This window comes from Corvus cornix, chromosome Z (genome assembly GCF_000738735.6).
Source record: "Corvus cornix cornix isolate S_Up_H32 chromosome Z, ASM73873v5, whole genome shotgun sequence".
Taxonomy (NCBI): domain Eukaryota; kingdom Metazoa; phylum Chordata; class Aves; order Passeriformes; family Corvidae; genus Corvus; species Corvus cornix.
Genome location: NC_046357.1, coordinates 22,091,651 through 22,114,053, shown reverse-complemented (window position 1 = coordinate 22,114,053; position 22,403 = coordinate 22,091,651). Strand labels below are relative to the sequence as shown.

At 42.8% G+C, this 22,403-nt stretch overlaps 1 protein-coding gene across 1 annotated transcript in view; it reads left to right on the top strand.

Annotated features, from left to right (window-relative positions):
- Positions 1-21,623, top strand: part of SKOR2 (SKI family transcriptional corepressor 2) — a 34,298-nt gene extending 12,675 nt beyond the window's left edge. The window contains 5 exon segments of the mRNA XM_039567812.1: positions 5,077-5,142; positions 5,527-5,625; positions 9,799-9,866; positions 18,559-18,623; positions 20,888-21,623. Coding sequence (XP_039423746.1) covers positions 5,077-5,142; positions 5,527-5,625; positions 9,799-9,866; positions 18,559-18,621 — 296 coding nt within the window. The 3' untranslated portion in view covers positions 18,622-18,623; positions 20,888-21,623.
- Positions 21,624-22,403: the final 780 nt, after the last annotated feature.

Genomic DNA, 22,403 nt, shown 5'->3' with positions numbered 1-22,403 from the left:
CCATCTAATTATTAATCCATTTTCATGAGAAAAGGGAGCCCTAAAACTGGGTGTTATTAACACCTTGAAGTCAACTTCTCCAATCTTGCTGCAATTCCCCTGATTTTATTTCGTGGTCTGTAAAAGATGCATTTTCAGGCAGTTTCAGGAAAATTCAAGCTGGAAACGGTGAGCCAGGTTTCCTTTATTTAGTCTTAAATATATTTTCAGGGCAACTCTGCAAATACTGCAATTGCTGGAGATTTAAAATACTTCATAGAGGGTTGAAAATAGCCCGGCTTTTACTCTATAGTAGACTGGACATTTGTGTAGTCTTAACTGGGATAAATGGAAAGCTCTGGGTACAGAAGTTAAATGACTTTAAATTTTATTATGGAAGGGTGTTTGCAAAAAAAACCCCAAAGAATTTAGAAGTTGACAAGGTGAAGTTTCAGATGTGGGATCCAGCACTGCATATTAATAGATAAATTGTGTATAAATCTGCAGATCTTCACGACAGACAAATCTGCAGATGGACTGTAGGACTGCATCCTTATTTCTCTGATTTCTCATCTGTTATTATTGAGGAGCCCAGGAACTCTCTTTTAATTATTAAAAGAGGGTGGACTGTCGTTGAATTTCTTTATATTTTGCAATTTTCTTAATATTAGGTGTGTTTCGCTCATCTTTTAAAGCCTCATCTTCTGGAATCTGGCAAGCATATTACCCTCCATTTAAACCAAACCAAGAATTAGAAATTTTCTAGCTCTTGTGCTTCTAAAATAAAATTATGAAATAGTTCTCAGATATATGAATAAGGATCAGACCAAAAGCCAACTGATTTCTTATATTTAAAAAATATTTTGTATTTTTAGTTTGGTCACGCTTAGGTTTTTGAGTGTTTAGTTTGAAATCCTGAAACTCTTTTTCCCCTCTATGTGTTAGTACTTCAATGCGGATGTTTTTTAATCAGATGGTCATGTTTTAAACTTTAAATGGATGTTACAAATGAGGATTTATCTGGGCATAAAAAAGAACTAGTTTGTTTTAAATTTAAATCACTTTTGGGGGGCAAATTGCCATTTGAAACTCCTGATTTTTTAAGACATTTATCAGCCCCTTTACAGGAAAACAATTAAAAGATGCTTATTGAGTTTCCTAAAGTAGGCATATTTTGCCAAGTCCCGACTATCCTATTGATTATTCCCCCCAAAAAGTGGCATGAATATGCAGGATGCATGAATATTTTCAGTAAGTTTAGAATTTCTTCAGGACATACGCAAGAACTCTGCGTGTCTTAGAGCGAGTCATTAATTTCAGATGCAGAGGGTGCCTCTGGAGCACTGAAAGTCTGCTGGTTCATATCTGCCTCTATTTTTTTAAATGGATATAAATGTATATATCTATATATAGTTATATCCAGAAGATACCAGCAACTTTTTGCTGTGGTCTTTGTGTCTGCAGACAGCGCTCTCTCCAGCTGAAGATACCGGTGGGTGTTTAAGTGGTGATGGACCAGGAGCGCCGTGGGCTTCACAGTGTCAGGGGTGAGGTGCAGAGCTTTTGGCAGATGTGGTGTGCTCTGCAAAGCACAGTTGTCATCCAGGAATAACGGGCATGAAGTGGAGACAGAGAAAGAGGAGATGGTTCTCCATGATGTGATCTGAAACTGCAGGTGTAGTCAGAGTTGTGGAGGGCACGAGTTGGGGACCTGGTGCAGGGCGTAGAGCCAGGAGAATGGAATTATATTCCCAGACCATCCATGCTCTGTGCTGGACAAATCAGCACTTCGTGGTAGCTGAGTTGTCTGGGACAGCATGGAATTTTTTAGTTGCTTTTCAGAGAGCGCTCTGAGACCTTCCTGGGGAAGGATTGCAGGAGGTGGCACAACATGAAGGGGTATGCATCTGGCTTGTGTTTTTTTTTTTTTTGCAGTGAAGGCAAAGTGTATTTCTTTTGAGGAGGGTAAGTTCAGAAATATTAAAAATTCAAATGTTAAAAATTGAAATCTTAAGCGCTCCGGTGGACGCAGAGCTGATAAAATGGTGGCATCGCAAGAGCTGAGGTTGTGCCAATGTCCCACCCTGGGACCTCTGTTTTCCACTGTGCCAATTTTTGAGTAATTTTGGGGTGTCCTCCATGGGTGGGTGTTGACACTCCAGGTTAAGAAAGCCATTTGCACCTTTATTCCAGAAAAAGCATCTGTGCACCTGAGCTCATCGGGAAGAACAGAGGCGCCCAAAGCTTTCACTGAGGCAGTTTAAGAGGCCTGCAAATATTTCACCCTCTTTTGCCCTATCCAAGAGATGGGTGAGGCACAGTTTGATTTTTCTGAACAAACTAGAATAGCCTTTCCTAAAGGAAATCTCCATGTCCATACAGGGGGGTGGCACAGCTTTCAGTCCTGCTGCTCTAAATGCTGCAAGTTTGTGTGCAGACAAGGCCCAGGAGAGTTATGGTAGAGCTATTAGGAGGGGAAGTGATTTTTTCATAAACTGATTAAAATTCTTTGGGCTTTCTGTTTGTTTGTTTTTAAACACCTATTTAGCTTTTAATTAACATTTAAGAGAAGGGAAGCTGGTTAAATATTCAATACCTCCTCCCTTTCAATTAAGGTAGAACAGTACACAGTGCGTGATGAGGCCTCTGGGAAGTATGGAAAAACGGAGAAGAGCAGGCTCCTGATTATCATTTTCAGGGGGACAGGAAAGGTGAAACCCATCTGATTATTACTGCTGCTAACAATAATAATAATAATGTTGATACTATTTTTTTTTTAACATCAAAAAGCAGTTTAGAAATGCAATTATTCTTTAAAACCGTATATCCTGGGTTTTGCCTTTAAATACCTCCATTTTTCCAGCCCCATTCTTTACTTATTTCAGGTGCAAGCATGGAGGATTTCCTAACAAGCCTTTTCAGTAGCTTAGTAGGGAGGCTGCAGATGCTGGGGAAGTTATTCTTCATGCTACATGCCCTTATTTTCATTTTGATGCAGTTCTTTCTGTCCCAGCAAGTCAGCAACCTCAAGCCATACGACCCTGGGACCTCAACTGAGCAAGTGGGAAAGAGCTGTATCATCACCATACTCTAGTCTCTTTCTCTTTCCCTTTCTCCTCCTTGAAAAATCCAGTTACCTTCTGTGTGTGAGCCTATTATCCCTCAAAATTCCAGATAAAACACACAGAAAAGGACACCTTATTGGAAGAACTGGATTGGGAATGTGCTAGAATTTGTAATTCAACAAATTCACCCTTCCTAAATTTAAATTCCTCCCTTTAGATTTAGTGTAGCCCAATTTATCTAACAAAATATTTTGTTTTATTAGCCATCCAGTTTAAAAAATAATTATGCTAGCTAAAAAAACCCAAAACAACAAACCCATTTTTCGTTGTGGAAACTCCTCAAACCACTGCCCAAAGGGTGAATCATTTTTAAGCTCGCTATATCTTCTACTGTGGTGAGACAACTTACCTGCAGAAAATACTTTGTTTTTACCAAATATCCCACAAAAATGAATTTTTTTTCTAAATCACCATGTTACATAAATAAGTTTTAAAAATGGAATTGCTGGCACCAGATAATAGTTGTGTAAATGTATGCGCCTGAATGAGTGGTTGCTTTTTGGCTTTTTTTTTTTTAAGGAATGAAGAGAGAGAGGAGATGCTAAAATGCAGAGCTATTGGGTAGGCTTCATGTGCTATAACTTCAAGGTTTATGGTATATAGGATTGCATCGATTTTTAAAAACAGAAACAAATGTTTTGCAAAAAGATTTCTGACTGCATCTATTACAAGACTTTCCAATTCAACTTTAAAATTAGCCTATTGTGATGACACAATAATTTTTAAAGTAAGTGCTGTCTGTTGTGTGATGACGCATTCAGTGCTATGGATTTTTATTTAAAAAAAAAGAAAAACCAAATGAAACATCAAAACCCAAGATATTTTCTCTGTGATTCTCTCTTCCAACTACATAAACACATGAATAGATTTATATCCCTGTCTCTTGTGATTACTTATCAGTAGAGTTAATGATGTGTATTTACTGGCTGGACTAAAACAAGAATTAATCCAATTAGTTCAATAATTGGTTATTTACCAAATATTTTCTTAATTATTGAGTCCATTTCTACTTCAGCTGTAAATAACAGAAAATCTCACATCAATTTCAGCTAAAGTGGTATCTTATTATTTTTTTAAAAGTTTTTCATAGCTTTTTATAGAAACAATTCACAGAAGTCAGGAAAATTTTTGCACTTGCAGAGAATAGTGAAAGTAACACCTTTCGTCAGAAGGTTCAGTTTTTAAGTCAAACTGTCATTCAGGTGAATTTCACAACTTGTGATTTTTTTAAATTTAATTTAATTTGTAAACAAAAAAGGTTGAAGGAATTAGCATGCATGTATCTGGAAATAGCCAAACTCTGTTACATAGAAAATTCTGTACTACAATATGATTAAAAGTTGATGTGAGCAACCTAAGACAGGAACCCCTCAATTGGCTGACCCCGGAGCTGTATCCTTTAGATGCAAATACCCCTAATGTCAATTTTATCTCAGCTGGATATAAATTATATCCAGTTGCAACACACCCATGCCATGGAGCTCTGGAAGATGATAAAGCTGAAGAGCTGATGAAGGCAAAAAGACATTTTTCCTGTGGATTTTGGAACAGGGTCCTGCCCAGATGGAGAGCACGGGCTTCCCGTTGAGAGGAGAAGAGATGAGACTGTAGAGAAGGATCTTCCCCTTTCTCTGCCTGCTCAGAGTTGTTCTCTCATAAGAGCATCTTCAAGAGGGGTTAGAGGGAAAGGAGGAATCAGCTCACCAAGAAGAGTATTGAGGAGATATCAGCTATTGTCTGCAAGAGGCTGTGCTGTAAGCAGATACTTCACTGAGCTAGAAGAAAATATGAATTTGCAAATATTTGTGCTACACACCCAGAATTTGTAGATAAAGCTCAATCTTACTCTTTTTTTATTTTTCCCCCCCTTTTTTTCCTCTGCAGATTCTCTGAAGCAGATGTGTAGTAAGGGCAACACTGACAAAAAGCACTATCAGTAAATCAATGACTTCTTTTCTTTCTCTTTTTTAAGGAGAACACACACAAGAAACCAATTCACCTCATTCTCTGAAGAAGGATGTGGAAAATATGGGGAAAGGTAAAATAAATAAGGGCCTCTTACATTATAAAACTGCTCTTTGTTTTAATAGAATATGAGGATAATAGGGGGCACTTTTGTTCTGCACCATATTTTAAGCTTGTCAAGTAACATATGAATAATATATGGACCTTTGGGTGGATATAATTGAGATTAATGCATATATATCAATCAATACATGACACTGTAATATAATACTTTAAAATAATATATTACATTGATTTATATTCATGGCCTTCTGCACAAAATCTATGGTAGGTCTATGCAACACTTTTTTTTTTAATAAGCGCTAAAATATTTTGTCTAGAGTAATGAATTGCTCTGCAACTGTTCTTTCAAGAATTATTTATACAGATTATCAAAACCACTTTTGCTCTTTGTTAGAGGAACTCCAGAAGGTTTTGTTTGAGCAGATTGACCTACGGAGGAGGCTGGAACAGGAATTCCAGGTGTTGAAAGGAAACGCATCTTTCCCAGTCTTCAGTAAGACAAAAAATCTGGGGGTTTGGTGTTGTGTGTGCATGTGGTTGGTTGTTGTCAGGCTGATAAAATGAGAGGGGTTCTCAGTTGTGCTGCCAATGATCTTGGGCTTAGTTCTGCTGAGGCCACGTTGGACAGGGCTTGGAGCAAGCTGGAATAGTGGGAGGTGTCCCTGGGGCTGGAACGAGGTGATTTTTAAGGTCACTTCCAACCTAAACCACTCCATGATTCTATGTTGACACTTCTGTTGTGGCTTTGCAGCTGTCGAAGCAGGGCTTTTGTAGGGAAAATACAAAGCTGGATGATTGTTTTGGAGTACATTCTACTGGGTTTGGTAGCATTGAATGCAGCAAGCAGACAGAAACACTTCTGGGGCCTCATGGGCTATGGTGAGGTTGGTGGTCTTAGCCAACACCTCGGGAGCTTTTGAAATTGAGATACTTAATCCTCATTTTCAGGAGGTCCTTAGTCCTCATTTTCAGGAGGTTCTAGCTGATGCTGGAAAAATGATCTGGCCTTTTCAAGGACTAGAAATACCTGTTTGGATTTTTCCCCTTGTGATGGCCCTTTCACCACAGCTGATGAGCTGGGTGCTGCTGTCCAGGAGTCGTGGAATGTGCAGGGCACATCTCAGATAAAATGAAATGGGCACTTAGCAGGGTTTTTGTGAAGCTTCCAGAAGGTTGGGCTGACTGTACAGGGGTATGGAAAAAGACCCCTTGGTTTGCACCTTTTGAATGACACTGGAGCAACGGCAGAAAAATTCTTCCAGGAGAAATCCCACTTAGATCAGGATGATCCCAGTGGAAAAGGGGGGAACACAGACAGAATTTTTGTATTGTTCCAAGAAAATATGCTTGTCCCCTTTCTGTAGCACCAGTTAAGTTCAGGGAAGCAAGGAAGTGCGAGGACTCTGGGAATGACTCCATCTTTAGCCCAAATATTGAAAAATGTATACAGCTCCATAAATAAAGAAGAGTCGCTTGACATGATACAGATATTAATGAAAGGAGCATAACCTCATCCTTCAGAATAAATCCAGTCATTACTTGGGTTTGGGAGTGAGGTAATTTTCAAATAATTTGTGGAGATCAAAACGCTGCTGTGTGGTATTGGCGAAATGGCATCTTGGACTTCTGCCATTCAAGTCTCTTATTTATCCTTTTGTTCTTCTACAGTAAAATTAATGCTCTGTCTTTGCCAGGTAAATAAACACTGCAATTAAACCACATGAAATACAATTCAAATAAAAGAAAAGAACAAGTACGGCCGACCAAGGAAGTGGTGACTGCTGTATGCCGGCTTGAAAAATATGTGGTTTCAATGTACCACAAAGTAGTGGTCAATTTTGTTCAGGATTAAAATAGAAAACAGATAATGTGCTATAAACAATATCTACAAGTGACCGTAAAGCCTATTTACAGATTTAGATTTACCAAAAAAACCCACCCCTCCTCCACACGTAATAAAATAAGAAGAAAAGGGTCTTTGTAAAGCAAATTAGTGTAAATCCATGTTAAGAGTGTTTTGTCCTCTAGTGCAGTACGTGTTCTAGCACAAGAGAGGGGGGCTGTTACAGGCTCTTGCTGCTGGACAGGGCTGTAATTTTAGGTCAGGTATTAGAAACTCTTTTGCCAGGTTTCCCCAGGTAAAAACTGCCTCTGGTATTTTGGGTAGGGAGGAGCCAGAGAGAGAAGTCTTTGGAGATCCAGCTAAAGGAAAGTTGAGGTAAAGTTTAAATTGTATTCCTGGATTCATTGTGTCTTGGAAAGACCTGAGGCTGCAGGAGGGACTGATGAGCAGGCAGGCAGCAGGGTTTGTATCCCAGTCAGGCTCCCTGTGGCATCAGCCATGCAGACAGGATCTCTGTGCCAGCCCTAAACCTGCCGAGGACAAAAACACACTGCCAGGGTAATTCTCTGATGGTTCCCCCGTCCTTTGCACTGTGAGGATAAATGGGAAGACTTTGGCTTTTAAGTCTTCTTAGTGTTTTTGAAATAGGGGAAAACTCATCCCTGTTTCAGCTGTCTTTCTCTCTAGAAAATGCTTCTGTCAGGTTACATGAAGTTTACTCCAAAGCCATCTTTTTTGGATCTTCTACTTGGAACTGAGCACTTTTGGGGTGTTATACCTTCATAGCATCAAGCCACCTCTCACAGCAGGGCTGTGCAGTAAATGGTGTTTGGTTTCAGAGTTCTCTTCTCATTTAAATCACTATTAAATGAAAGCTGAGCTTACTTGCAAGCTCTCTTAGCAGTGCTATGCTGCACTCTTCTCTGTGGCTTCTTGTACCTGCTTAGAAGATGGACTGTGGTAATTTATAAAACAGCAAGGTCTTGTCTCTGCTGGATTTTTCACGTTGCTGTTGTGCTTGAAAGCTGCAGGTGAAATTTTCCTTTGCCTTTAAGATCTCTCAATGCAGAGATCACTTGAATAAAATTTTAAAAAAAGATCAGATCACATGAAGAAAGTGAAAGTATTTGCTGTCCTGATAGAAATACAAGCACCTCTGCCTGGTAACAGGGTGTTCTCCTGGAGCCCTGCTCTGGTTTGTACCCTCGGTGTCGGGTGCTCCGTGTTTTGTCTGTCTGCATTTTAAACAACGTGGCAATAAAATGGCGGAGACACAGTCTGGGTACTTAAAGTATTTAATTTTGTGTTAAGAAAGCTATTTAAATATTCATATCTTTTCTCCTGGGTACTGCTTATGGCTTTGTCTGGGAGCGTTTGGACTCGGATAAATGCCGCCAGAAAAAAACGCTGTCCCTACCATTAACACCCCATTTCCACCGTGAGCTTGGACATTTGCTGTGCAGGACTGAGCAAGATCCCTGAGCTGTTTTTTTGGAGAGGTGATGAGCTCATGAAGAGGCAGCTGGGAGGAAAGTGTTGAGGAAAAAAGGAAAATTTCTCTTTGAAGCCTACTCAGAGTGAAGCTGGAGGACCTTGGTTGAGACTATCAGCTTTTAGTGACCAGGACAGGAGGCAGTTACCTTTTCATACTGCATGGTTTTTGGGGGGGGGGCTAGGAAAAGAGGAATTGTAAATCTGTTTTATTTTGTTGGCTTGTTTTTTCTGATGAAGTTGGAATAGAGGGAATAGGCTTAAAAGTTCTATGGGAATTTAGTTGAAATCTGAGGAACTTCATTGAGATAATGTCACCATGTCCTTTTCAATGTGATTGTGCTGGACTCATGATGGCTTCAGCCTACCAAAATTTCTCACTCTTTCTTTTGTTTCATTGCTCTTTTCCAGCCTCCTTTCCTTTTAAACAACAACTTTAGCTCATCATTCAGAGAGGACAACGTTCTTGTGTGAAGAGCTCTGCCCCCTTGTACTTTCTTCCAGGACAGGCTTGTTACTCAAATCAAAATTTTAGTGGTTGGAATGCATTTTCTTTCCTCTTCCATTTAACACCCAGATCTCCATCAGGCAGCTCTCCAAGTTATTTGGTTCTTGTAAATAGTTTGGTTTATATTTCTCTTTTTCCCACCCTCCAACAGCGGTGCTATGGAACACAGAGCATCAGTTAATCTCCTACTGAATGAAGTTTTGTCTGAAATGGTTATTTAGGAGGAGAATCAGGAAAGGAGGATCTACCGGAGCAGGAAGGCCGGCCTGTGCTATAACCCAGCTGCCCAGGATCTCTCTTTCAAAAACTTTTTGCCTTCCAAATTCCACGTCACTCTTTCTGGAGCTTTAGTTCTGTTCAAAGCTGTCAGCACAATGCTACAAACTTCAAATCAAACCCTGCATCCTTGAACGCTTTCTCCTCTCACATGCTGGACATTGCTGTTGATGTCAACAGATTTATGCCAAAGCAAAGAAGAGCAGTTTTTGCTGTTCTCTTCAGGGCTTGCAGAAGTTTGACTAATGACTGCAGAGCCTTGCCCGTGAGGGAAATACCTGGGAATAAGTGCTAGCAACACAAACTTAGCATCCTACATTTTCTGATGGGGGAAGTAGCGAAATCTAATTTTCCCACAATTTTTCTGTTGTCAGTGGTGTTTCTTATTATATAAGTATTTGTTAGGCATATGTTTTGAGTGAAGGACTTTTGTAATGCTTTTTGGTTTGTCAGTGGTGGTTGGGTTTGATTTAGTTTGATTTATGTAAATTCTGCTGAGAGGTCTCTGTTTTAATTATTGCACCTACATTTTTGTCCCTCTCATACAGATAATTTTCAAGATCAGATGAAGCGGGAACTGGCGTACAGAGAAGAAATGGTGCAGCAGCTACAAATCGTAAGTTTACTTTCTCTGCTAGAAATGTTTTAAGGTGCTGCTTTGTGTTTTTTAAGCGCACACCTCAAGCTTTTCCTTCATGACCCATGCAAAGGCACAATTACCAAGCTCCTATTGCCTTATACATAGAGGTAAACATGCAGTTCTCAGCTGGTTTAGAGCCTAATTACCTGGAGATTTACTTTCATACCGTAACCAGATGGGTCTTCACGTTTCAACTAAACAAAACGTGTTGACTCAACACAGAGAGGTGCTTCTGCAGAGAGGAGCGGGGAGGAGTGAATCAGTAAACCTTAAGCAGTTAAATGTTTCTGCCTCGTGTGAGTTGCCAAGAGGTGTATTTCCGCCCTCGGTAGGGAATCTGCTCAATCCCAGCTTCTCACCAGCAAACAAACCTTAGGATGTGCCTTTTTCTCATTTCAGAAGAAGTGCTTAACTCAGCAGTAAAGGATCAAGTTGCCAAAACACGGTTCAGTGCAGGCACACGTTACCGTTGGGTCTCCTGCTTGTTATTTTAAAACCAAGAGGGATTTTGCCTGTGTGTTAGTGCAGCTCTAGATCATCACATTCAGCTGTGTTGTTTTGAAAAACTGACGTTCTTAATCTGGTGCAAGCAAAGGGGCTGGATCATTGGAAGCTGTTCCATACTCACATGCTGCTCAGTGTGGTTTCAAGAGCAGGGTGTGGTGAGGCTGTCAGCTAATGCTTGCTTTCCTGGGGATTCCTCGGTGATCAGTCTGACATTGCACAACAGGGTTGGTTTTTTTTTTTTTGAGGCAAGTTTGCCAAACATCCCCACTTCCCTGAATCAGCCCCCTGTTCCACCATCTAAATTTTCCTCTCTGCTTGTCACGGGGGCCTGGTGCAGAGAAGGCATTGCCCAGCCTCCTGGTACTGTCACTTTCTAATTGATGGGTTAGGACATAAAAGTAAAGCTGAAGGCCAGGATTTGTGCTCCAATGTTTAGAGGCATTTAGGACTGGCCTTATTTTTAGAGCTGCCGAACATCCACGTGCCCCATTCCTGCTGACTTCAGAGATTTCAATGAGAGATGGAGGGTGTTTGAAAGAGGTTGTTTGTGGAGGAAACTCAAACCCAGATCATCTCTGGGTATTTTTTTCCAGCTGGTCTCCACTCTTTTCCTTTAATGTGTCCAGGTGTTACTGTGCTCCCCATTGTGTCCCTATGCCAGGCAGGAAGTTTGGCTTGACCTGTGAATTTTGTTGTCACAGAAAATTCTAATTAGGATGCTATCTTGAAAAGCACTTCCAAAGCACTGCTGCTTTGGACTTGAGACAGGTGTCCAGTTGGATTTCCTGCTGCAAAACACTTTTAAGCAGGGCCCACCCCCAGCCTTTATCTCTTGCATCAGCTGAACTTGGAGGTAACTCTGCCTCCCAGGGAGAGAATGGATCACCTCTGCCATTCACCTTGTGGTCCAGTTGTGAAGTTGTTTCTGGAATTGGATATCCCAGACCTCCAGTGAGCCAGCTGTGGTGGTTTTCCTGATTTTCTTGGGCAGGAAAAGAGATATGATCAAGTAATTCACACCCTTTTAACTTACTGACATGTGCAATTGATGCCTTTTCCTGGTCTTAAAATCAAGAGTCAGACACAGTTAGAAGGGAGAAAGGGATTTTACCTTGGTATTTATTTTAAGGATCCTTAGGTGCACTATGTCCAGGTCAAATGCACACCCACAAAAGATCTGGTATAACGCTATAGGTCTTACTAATTAGCATATCTATCAAAAATTCCCCAATGAGAAGCTTGAATGAGCCCCCCCCCCCAAGGAGCCTTCCCCTGGGTGATTCTATCTTAGTTTACAGCATGTGCTCTGGAGAGGACCTTGGGGTCTGGGGCACACTGATGCCTAACTACAAAGCTTCTAAAATGCTTAGTCTCTCAGCTTGACAAACAAGTCCAAGAATGTAGGCAAAAAGCACTAGGAATACAGAAGTTGTAAAAAGGTGTAACAGGGGTATAAAAGAAAAGGCAAAAATCTTCATGGCATCACTATGAACAGACTAAGAGTCACTTAATCATTAAACAGAGCTGTCTGAATGTACTTACAGAGAACAGTTTCAACATTTAATGTACTGCACCAACAGCTCAGGACCTCTTCACTCACTACAGCTGCCTGGGTTTACTCATTATTAATTGAAATGTTGTCAAATCACCAGTAAGTCTTCATGCTCATAGTTGTGGGGCAGGTTGTGATAAGTGAGAACGATGAAAAGATGTTTGTATGAAAAACTGAGAGACTGCTGCAAGTAACGAGTGTGTTTGCTTAAGATGGGTGCAGGAATCCTCAGAGATGTCTTGGCTGATAACTGAAATGGAGTCAGCACTTTTGAGGTGATAATCCCTGCAGTTGCTTTAATTCATTCATGTGAAAATATCTTGTGTGTTTATATCTAGAATTAAGATTAATGAACTGAATGTGGTAATGATAGAACTACTTCGGCCTTCCTGAGTTATGGCATGGATGAATTAAAGCTTTTGGTGCAGAATATACAAAAAGCGTGGCTCTTTTGTTTTTTATTTTTGTTTAATTGCTGTTGTTGTTTTAACAGGGGCAGGTTAGGCTTTTCTTTGTACCTGAGGTGCTGCACTATTACTTTAACGGGGTTTTAACCTAATTATCTTGTTAACATAGAAGTGCAAAGAGAAAAGCAGAAGTGTTTAATGCATACTAAAATCACAGCTTTACTTGGACCTTCATATGTGTATGCCTTTGTAGTACTAAACTCAACATTTACTGATGTAACTAGGCACAGAACTTGGTTTAATTGCTTTTAAAAATCATTTTACAAACAATATAGATGCCTGGAGTCAGGCTGGGTTTTCTCACTGCTGAAGATATACAACTTAAATTAGTCCTTCCTGAACATCCCTGGAGAGATATAAGAACTGTGTGGATGTGGCAGCTGGGGACACGGGTTGCTGTGGGCAGAGCAGTGCTGGGGGAATGGTTGGCTCAGCGATCTTGGAGGGCTTTTCCAGCCTAAACGATTCTGTGACTCCCTGATCCCCTGTAACTGTAGGTACCAGAGGCAGGTGTTGCCAGAACGATGGTTTCACTCACGCTGAACTGAGTAATTAGACCTTTAAATAAATTGACCCAGCCTGATTGCTGTTTCAGGAACGTCTGGAATACAAGCTGAACCTAACCACGAAAGAAATCAACCAAATATGACTGCACTTGAAAACTTTCTATCCCCAACACCCACTGCAGCCTGACGTGAAGCTCATGCCCTGTGGCCGGGCGGTGGTGAACATTGGCCATGAGGCTTTTGTCCCATTTTTTTGGTGGGAGATTGTTCCCCGTTTTGGGAGCGATCCGTCCCAGCGCGGCCCGCGGGTGCCCTCTGCCGGCTGCTGGCCGCCACTGCAGCGGCCGCGAGTTGGTGACTCTGCGTTCCAAAAGCAGGGCTGAATCCATGGGGAACGATTCTGAGCTCTGCCCGCCCCGGAACTGACAAATAACAGTGTTTTATGGATTTCTGAAAGTCAGGAGTAAGGCTCAGGTCGCTGGGGCAACGGGGTGGGAACTGTTCTCTTCTTTGGACACAGCCTGGCTTAGCAGGTTGCTGGAGCAGCAGGAGGTTGTGTGGCCATTAGTTTTGATGAGTATCACAGAATGAGTAAGGCTGGAAGTGGCCACTGGAGGTCATCTATCCAACCTCCCTGCTTGATTGGAGTCCCCCAGAGCACTTTGTTCAGAACAGTTTTCCAGGCGTGTTTTGAATACCTCCAGTGAGGAAGACTCCACAACCTCTCCATGCAGAGTGTTCCAGTAAGGAATTTCTTCCTGATGTCCAGGTGGAACTTCCCGTGTTTCAGTTTTCAGAGTGCCTGAAGCAGCTGCCAGGAAGTTTTGCAACCTGTTTGTGCCAGGTTCTCGGCCGAGTGCTAAGAAACAACCAATCATCATCTTTAACAACCAAAATGGATCTTAGACGACTGCATTTTTTCTCTTCCTCCTCCTGCAAAGTGCTGTCTCCCAAACTGGCCGACTACATGGCATGTATGTGGAGATCACGTATAAAATATGGATTTTGCATGTGGATCCTGTTGTGCCAGGGGAGGTTTAAACTGGATATTGGGAAAAATTTATTCGCTGTCAAGCACTGAGGTCAGCTGTTCAGGGCAGTGGTGGAGTCCCCATCCCTGGAGGGGTTTAAAAGTCCTGTGAACGTGGCACCTGGGGACATGGGTCAGTGGTGGCCTTGGCAGTGCTGGGGGAATGGTTGGACTCGATGATCTTAGAGATCTTTTCCAACCTAAAAGATTCTGTGATTCTGAGGATCATGTGGATTTTGTTACTGAGTTGCACGGAAAAGGCCAGTGAGAAAGAACTGGTGCTCTGCAGGATGGGGTGAGTTCTGACATGACACACATGGTACAGCCTTAGAAGAGCTCACCTTCCTTTAGAGTTTTTGGTTTCTGTCCAATGAGACCAGAACTCATCTGCTGAGACAGCCCAGCACTGTAAGCAAGTACCAAGTTTACTCCTGCCTGAGACTCTGCATCTGTCTGATACTGTCTTCTGAGCAACTGTGTTAGCGGAACAAATTTTAAAACCATGAACTTTCTTCCTAGCTGCCTGGTGAGAGAAAAAGATCAGAAGCAGCATTGCCAGCAAGATGATTTTCATCCTTTAATGTTTTCATGAACCCCTCTTAGACATGGCCACAGGGAAGTAGAACAGCAAGCAGGAAATTTAAGCCTCCTGCAAACTGAGGAGCTTTTCTTAATTTTCTCTCAGAGGTCTCTTAAAAGTAGTTACAAGTGGGTTCTCAGGCAGCATTGACCTCAGTGGTGACCTACCCATCAGGAAAAGCTCAGGTGGTGTTCATCACCCATTGGGGTTTAGATCATCAGGTGATGATCAACCCCGCTAATTTCCCATTGGGGTAAAAGGTGATAGGTTTTTGAGGTGTGTTAGAAATGTGAAATACTCAGGCAGGTCTTTGTCTTTCTAGATAAGGTGAAAAATGTTGGTTTGGTTTTGTTTGGGGTGTTTTAATTAGGTTATGCTCCTGTGAACAGATTTCCTCCTCACTAGCCTCACTTTGGGCTGATAATAATGTTCAGAGCTCAGAACTGGATCCATCTGGAACTCTTCTGTGTTTTATGGCTTTCTGCTTTCAGTGCTCCTTTAAATCAACTCTGTTCTTCAGAGTCAGGCCATAAAATAAATCAGGAACTATCTCTCTGCAAAACTGATTTCCATCTCTGCATCATCTTTCACCCTGATCCTTAAGGATTGGCAAGGGATGTTTTAAAGAAGGAAAAAAAAATCTACCATGTGGTAAAGTTGGTAAATCTTCAGCAGCATGAGAGCATGTTCCTCTGGGTCACACTGTAATTCAGAAGAGCACCAGTACTTTTAATTCCTAGTTTAATTTACATTGTTTACGGAGAGCTGGTGCTTTTGTACAACTAATGTATTCATTATCCAAGCAAGAAGCATCCACATTTTTCTGTGTGGAGACCTCGGTCTCTGCGTGCCTGTCCCTGTTCTCAAAAGCAGGAAATGGGAAATGGTAGTGCTTCAGTGCCATTTGTGATTTCTGTGCTCGGCCTGAAGTGGTGCAGCTCAGATGATTGACCCTGGTGAGAACGCAAACAGTTGTTCAGCAGAATGGCTCTCGGATTTCTTGAGTGGCATCTTGTGATGAAGTGCCTGTTTACAGGCACACACATAATAACAGGTGAAAGAACATTTCTGGAACGCTGTGTCCTGTGTCCTGAAAAGGCTCATCCCTCATTGTGTACAGGAAAGTGAGCTGTTTTCACCAGAATTTTATTCCCCACTGTCGGTTTTTTTTCTTTTTTTTTAAGACAGGTGAGCAAAACTTGTGTCTTGACAATGCATGTGGATGCACCCTGGGTTGATAGGATGGAGCTGTGCCTCCTTCTCCAGTAAACTCAAGTGTTAAAGAAAAGGATGCCTTGTAGAAATTTAAACAGAAAGCTTCCTTTCTTTTAAATCTACCGAAGTTCTGATCAAAAATGGGTGTAGATGTACAGAGAGCCAGCCTCTGATACTGCCTGAGTGCAAAATATTTTTACTAGGCGACAGAAGGCAGGGTGATGTATTACTGTGTACCTCACCAGAGATGGGATGCAGAGGTGAAGCCTCTGAAAGAGGATGGTGTGCTGAAGCTTCTTTGATATCCAAGTGTGTGTAACAGGGGTCAGAGAGGAACTTCAGAAATGACTCCCCAGTCCTATCCATTATCTGTGCTTTGGTTTGAGTCATGGAGCAGGCTTAGGGCTTGCTAACTGGGTTCCTTCCAGGTGGAGCAAAGGGGATGTGCTCCAGGAATGCATACGGGAGTGTGCTGCAGTTCCTAATGGGTACCAGGACCAGGCTGGAGTCAGCCTGCAGGAAAAAGGACTCAGTGTCCATATTGCATTTTCCTTGGCTTCCTGTGTTGTATTTCCTACTAATGTGGATTTGGTTGTGAGAAACTGGTTTTTTGCTGCTTAAAACCAAACTGCCTGCACTTCTGTTGTTTTTCTACACCCTTTGAAAAGGGCCACCCTTTGCATCTCCATGCCCCTTTGAGTGCCCTCATCACGACAGCCCCCATGGATGCACAAAGGGGGGACTGTTTTGCCATGAAGAGCCCTAAATCCTATTCCACCACAGCATCAGAGTTACCAGATGCTCTGACAACGACAGAAATAGAAGATGACATTGTAGGTGATTTAACTCGTGGAGAAAGTAGTCATTTCCCTGTTGAACACCCACTTCTCCCACTGTCATCTATTATCAGGAGATCAGGTAAAACAACACACATTAGAAAGACGCCAATGTGCCAAATATAGCAGAGAAGTGGATTAAGAACAGTTAATTTCTGACAGATTGTACCCCGTTGTATTATCTAGGTCAGTACAGCTTGGGAGATGTCCTATATAATTTGTGGCCATGCAAACCCAAGTTGGTCTTCGTGAGTGGGAGAGAGGCAGGAATCAGCTGGTGAGGCACCACAGGTCCCAGCTGGAATGTGCTGATTTTTTGTGCAGTTTGTTTGTGGCTCCTTTTTGCATCCAAACCATGGCCACGGGTGATCAGGGAGGCAGCTTCTCTACACCCCCCCTCTCTGCTGCAGCTTGGGAGGGAGTTTTGCAGCCTTTGCAAGCAGCGTGTACTGAAGGCAGCTGTGTTTGGGGACATGGTGGAGGGGACAGCTCTGTTCTTGGGGGGGATCTGGCCACAAGGTTCCTGATACCTTTTATCTTCTGTCAAGGGAAGGGATTATAAGAGCAGCCAGACAAAACACCTGGAATCTTGGTCTTTTCTGGTCATCAGTGGTTCGTGCACACATATTTCCCCTTTTCTAGGGCTGTGTAGGGGGGAAGCAGTGTGTTCCTGTGAAAGGCTTCTGCTTTCATTCAGTCACAGACACTGCTGCTTCCTGGTGCTGATGCTTTCAGTCAGACTGACCTCCTTTCCCAAGAAATGAAAGGGTTAGTTCTCGAGCTGCAGGAGCCCCTCTCTTTCCTCTCACGCTGACCCTTCCCTCCTCTTTTCCTCATTAAGGTAGGCAGGGATGGATAAGTCTCTCAATGTGTTTGCAGACATGATGCTTTACCCCAGCCCAGAGACATGCTGGGCACAATACACATAAACGTCCTCTGTGGGCATAATGCATTTAAAATCAAAGCAGGGATGTACAGGAACGTGTGGGGTCAGTGGGTACGGATGCAAACTCACTGTGTCATTAGGTGTGGGGCAGGTTGCTTGAACTTTCTGCATTTGCCCATCTGTTCCTTCTGCTGTTTGTGCAGGTTAAGGCCTTGATCCTGACTTCAGCTGACATAATTGTCAGCTTGCAGTAACATATTTGACATTATTTGTGAGCATATTTTGGAGTGCCTGGCAGCAGAAGCAGGTCAGCTCAGCGTGCAGCAGCCCCTAGGAGTGTAGGGACACAGAAATTTTTGATCTCCCAGCCTGAATTCCTCCAGCGGTCCTTCCAAAAGTCATCATCAAAGAATTTGTAGCCACTTGGATTCCCAGCTATGGGGAAATCTCAGAGCAATTTAGTTTTGTTGCATTCTAAAGGCCCAGCACTGAAGAAGAGCAGCCCTGTAATGTATTCCCAGTGGCAAATGAGCACATCATCCCACTTTGTTTCTAAATATAACTGTGTTCCCTAATATGCCCATGTTCTCTGTTTTTCTTTAATTATTTGTTCCACTTCAGTGGCTTCCCTTCAGATTGGTGCAAGCTGGAGATAACCATTATGAACTTCCTAATTACGGGGATATAAATACACGAAGTCTCACGCTCCCAACCTGCTGTATTTTGGCTGTGCAGGGATCAGTGTGCATTGCCTGATCTGTCACAGACAGCTGATTTTTTATGATCTCACCGATGGCTTTACCCTTTGTCAGCCTCTTATATAAACAAAGCATCAGGAGGCATCCTTAACAATGAATTTTAAGATTCTATCTGTTATTTTAATTCTGACCATTTTTATTTTATTTCTGCTTCAACCTCCTTGCAGTTTCATAAAGAGTACAACCCTTCTACTTAAGGTGTTGTTTCCTACAATTGCTCCCTGTTTTCAGGGAGAAAAACAAAACCTTTCATTTGCAGGGATTTCCAGCTTGGATGTTTCATTAGCCAGACCTTGGCTTGAGCAGTGTCTCTGTTTCTGTGTCATTCCAGATTCCCTATGCAGCAAGCTTGATCAGGAAAGAAAAGCTCGGTGCACACCTCAGCAAAAGCTAAAGGTGAGCTTGTGAAAAAGAGACTTCATTCCACCTGACCTGGCTGCCTGTTTTCCTTTGCAGCCATTGCAAGGATTAAGAGGATCATTCTGTTGTTTGATAATGCTGGTTCTGGTGTCAAAGCCCTCTCTGTGCACGTGTTGTGCTACAGTCTACAGCTGATAAATAACACGTGGCACGACTTACAAGGCCTCACTGGGGTGGGACGTAGTGTTGGGAGGTGACCCATGAGTCCTGTAGTGACAGGACAAAAGGCAATGGCTTGAATCTGAAAGAGAGTAGCTTTGCATTAAATACCAGGAAGAAATTCTTCCCTGTGAGGGTGGTGAGGTCCTGGCACAGGGTGCCCAGAGCAGCTGTGGCTGCCCCTGGATCCCTGGCAGTGTCCAAGGCCAGATTGCATGAGGCTTGGAGCAGCCTGGGATAGTGGAAGGTGTCGCTGCCCATGGCAGGGGTAGGGTGAGAGGATCTTTAAGGTTCTTTTCAACCCAAACCATTCCATGACTCTAACTGCCTGAGCATGTGCTTTTCCTGATACTGGAAAGTGTCATCAAGATCATGTACCTTCAGTGGAAGGAGGGAAATACCTTGGCATTCAGAGCGCAAAAAAAAAACATTCACACTCCAGGTAGGGAGGGGCTTTTCTGCCCTTAATGGAACTCCTTTAGCTCCAGGAAAAAGCAGTACTTCATCATATTTTGGGAGTTTCACAGAACCCCACTGACTGTGGTTCTTTAGTTCAGTGTCCTACAGAAGGTAATTATCCTGCTGCCCACATCCAGAGCCTTCCTAAACCAAACACTACATTTTTCGGGACCGTTTATTAGGAGCATTCATTTAATAGAAACACCACCTCCATCCCTAGTGGCCTGGGAGATTCCAGTTTCGGGTGCTGAAGTCTTAACATTTAAATGACATTCTCTTGGGTTTTTTCCTGGTAAAACAAGGAGATTAGGGATTGGAGACAGATGCCAAAAGCTGTTAGCCTTGCTACTGTGTTATGCCACAAAATCTGGCTTGTGGATTCACTGAAAAAATCCCTGAGGAGAAGTAGGGGGATTAGAAAAAGAAGAGCTACTCATACACTGAGATCTCAGTAATGCACAAAAGAGTGGCATTCAGGAGAGTCTGGGACATCTGAGAAGGGCTTGATAGTAGACATGATGGAGGTTTGCCTGAGCTGTAGAAGAAGCAGATTCTTAAAAAGAGTAGGAGTAAGTACAGAGTAACCAGATCACCAGTATCTGTGGCCCTGAGCTCTGCCTGCTGAGATAAGGAGATAAATCTAAGCATCGAGCTTGTCTCCTTTGCCCTCTTGTGCACACTTTCTTACTGACTGCCACCGTTTTCCAATCGAGTCTACAGCAATCTGGGCGCTGATTTAAAACAAATTCCGCGGCATTAATATCCTGAATAAAACAGCACGCCTCCCCAGATGAGAAGCAGCAGGTCCTGCCCCGAGCGCCTTGTCCGCAGCGCTCGATGCACAATAAAAATCTGCCTGAGGATGGCAGCATCGGAGGAGAGGAACGGTTTGTTCCCAGCACCGGGCTTCCATCAGCTCCCAGTCCCTGCAAGGACGGTGCTGGCATCACAGCAGCGAGCGTTCCGTGCCTGTTTGCCGAGAGCATGAAGGATGGATGCGCCCCTCACGCCGCTTTTGTTTCCAGCCGCACGCCATCCCTGCAGACAGCGGGGATTTCTCTAAGCAGCCCCGGTGCTTTCGAAAGATTAGTTGTTACTTAACTGCTCAGCTGAACCAGCCAGGCGGAGAACCGCAGCTCTGTTGTTCAGAAGCAATTTCAGGTCCTTCACGTGCCAGGCAGGAAAAGTCTCCTCAGGATGAGACGTGTTTGCACATCCCTGCCCACGCAGCGCTCCCAGGGGCTGGAGACCCTTTGCCCTGCAGAGGAACCCCTCAGTTCTTGCCCTGAGCCCCTCAGCTGCCCTTGCTGGGCCCTGAGTTCCTTCCCACAGCAGATCTGGTTGTGTTTAATCGCACTGCAGTCAGTTTAAGTTTGCACTTCACCTTTATTGTGAATATTTCCACATGACCCCACAGATATTCACTATCAAAGTCTCAGGGGATGCTCCCAGAGCAGATGACCTACGTGTGTTCTTTTCTCAAGGGTTGTAAGTAAGTGTCATAATTCTGTGAGTGTCTCAAACTTTGGCTTAATGTCGGTAACACTTTCTCTCTCTCTCTCTCTTTCTCCCTCTCTCTCTCTTTCTCCCTCTCTTTCTTTTTTTTTTCTTTTAATTCCCAGAAGCACAGGAGCTTTTGCAGCTGTTACCTTATAAGTTATAACCCAGTCAGAAACCTGACTTGTATATAGACTGTGAAATGGAAGTGTTTGGGGATCTAAATAAAAAAAAAATCAGGTTCCTCTGAACCTAAGGACAAGTGACCTCATAGCATCATGGACAACCATGTCAAATAGAATGTAGCAGCCATTTATTAGTAAACACAAAACAACAAAAAAAAATGCCTGTCCTTGATTTTTTTTTTTTTTTTTTAGTGGTACCAAAGTTTAAGTCTTTGTGTTTTTAGAAGGACTATTGAGCTTGATAGAAAAAAATGCTTTTGAATCGTGCAGATAAGCTGTGAAAGGAACTGCTGGTCCTTTCAATGCCACAGACACTGACAACATCTGCCAGTTCACCTTTTGCTTTGGAATAGTGATTGTTTTATGGAAGGAAATGAAAGTCTCACCAGATGGGCCAGAACCACGTTTGGATGGACGGGCAGACGGATGGATGGATGGATGGATGGATAGAGCAGAGTTAGCCATACACAGTGCTTTTTAAAAGCAGTCTGGAGATTCTCACACCCCTCTCCCTCATCCCTTTCCTCCTCTGGTATTTTGCCTGCTGTATGAATTACGATTGTACTCCTCTGGAAATATTTTACAATTTAATATTGAGTGTAATTAAGAATATAATCACTGTTATCAAAAAAGGTATTTAACTCTGTTGTAGTTTCTTTATCATTCATGTGGATAAAAAGTCTATAATAAAAAAAAAAAAGAAAAGTATGAGATAATAGTTGAGCTTCCCTGTAATTTAATGCGATGCTTACTCCACTGAAGAAAACAACTGGGAAATTTATCCCCAAGAATACCTTTTTAGAAGTATTTTAATTCACAAATAATTTGTCGAAGAGTTTCATGGCAGAAATTTCTGCCTCTGGTTATTTTGAAGACCTTCAGAAGTATATGTAGTACAATTTCAGGACGTGCCTTGTGGATCCACAGAGATAAAGGAAGACACGCCCAAGTCAGTTTATTTTGAAGACTGCAGCTGTATTCCCCCAGGTCTTTCCTTGGTGACCTGCAACACCCTGATTATCAGGGCTTTCCTGAGGGGAATTCAAGTCCTTGCTAGAGGTTTCAGTCCCAAACACAAAGGATCTCCCACACCAGTACAGCACCACCAGCATCCAAAAGTGGTTTTAGCCATGCCCAGCAGAGTTGCTCTCTCAATATTCGCCTCATTCCCAGCAAATCCCCGTGAGGTTAAATCACCTGGCTGTACAGTTCCTTGGTGCAGCTGGCAGATCTGGGAGGCAGGGGAGGAAGGGCACGGTCTGTTTTCATGCCCTACCCTTCACAGTTTGCTCAGGTATTAGGTGAGCTGACAAGACTCACGGAACCAGCAGAATTATGGCTTTTGTGGCGTGGGAAAAAAAAGCAGCAAAACCATCAGAAAAGCTGGGCCAGGTCAGACCTAAAGCTCACCTGTAGCAGTACCCTGTTCCCAGTAACAGAGGAAATCAGATACTTT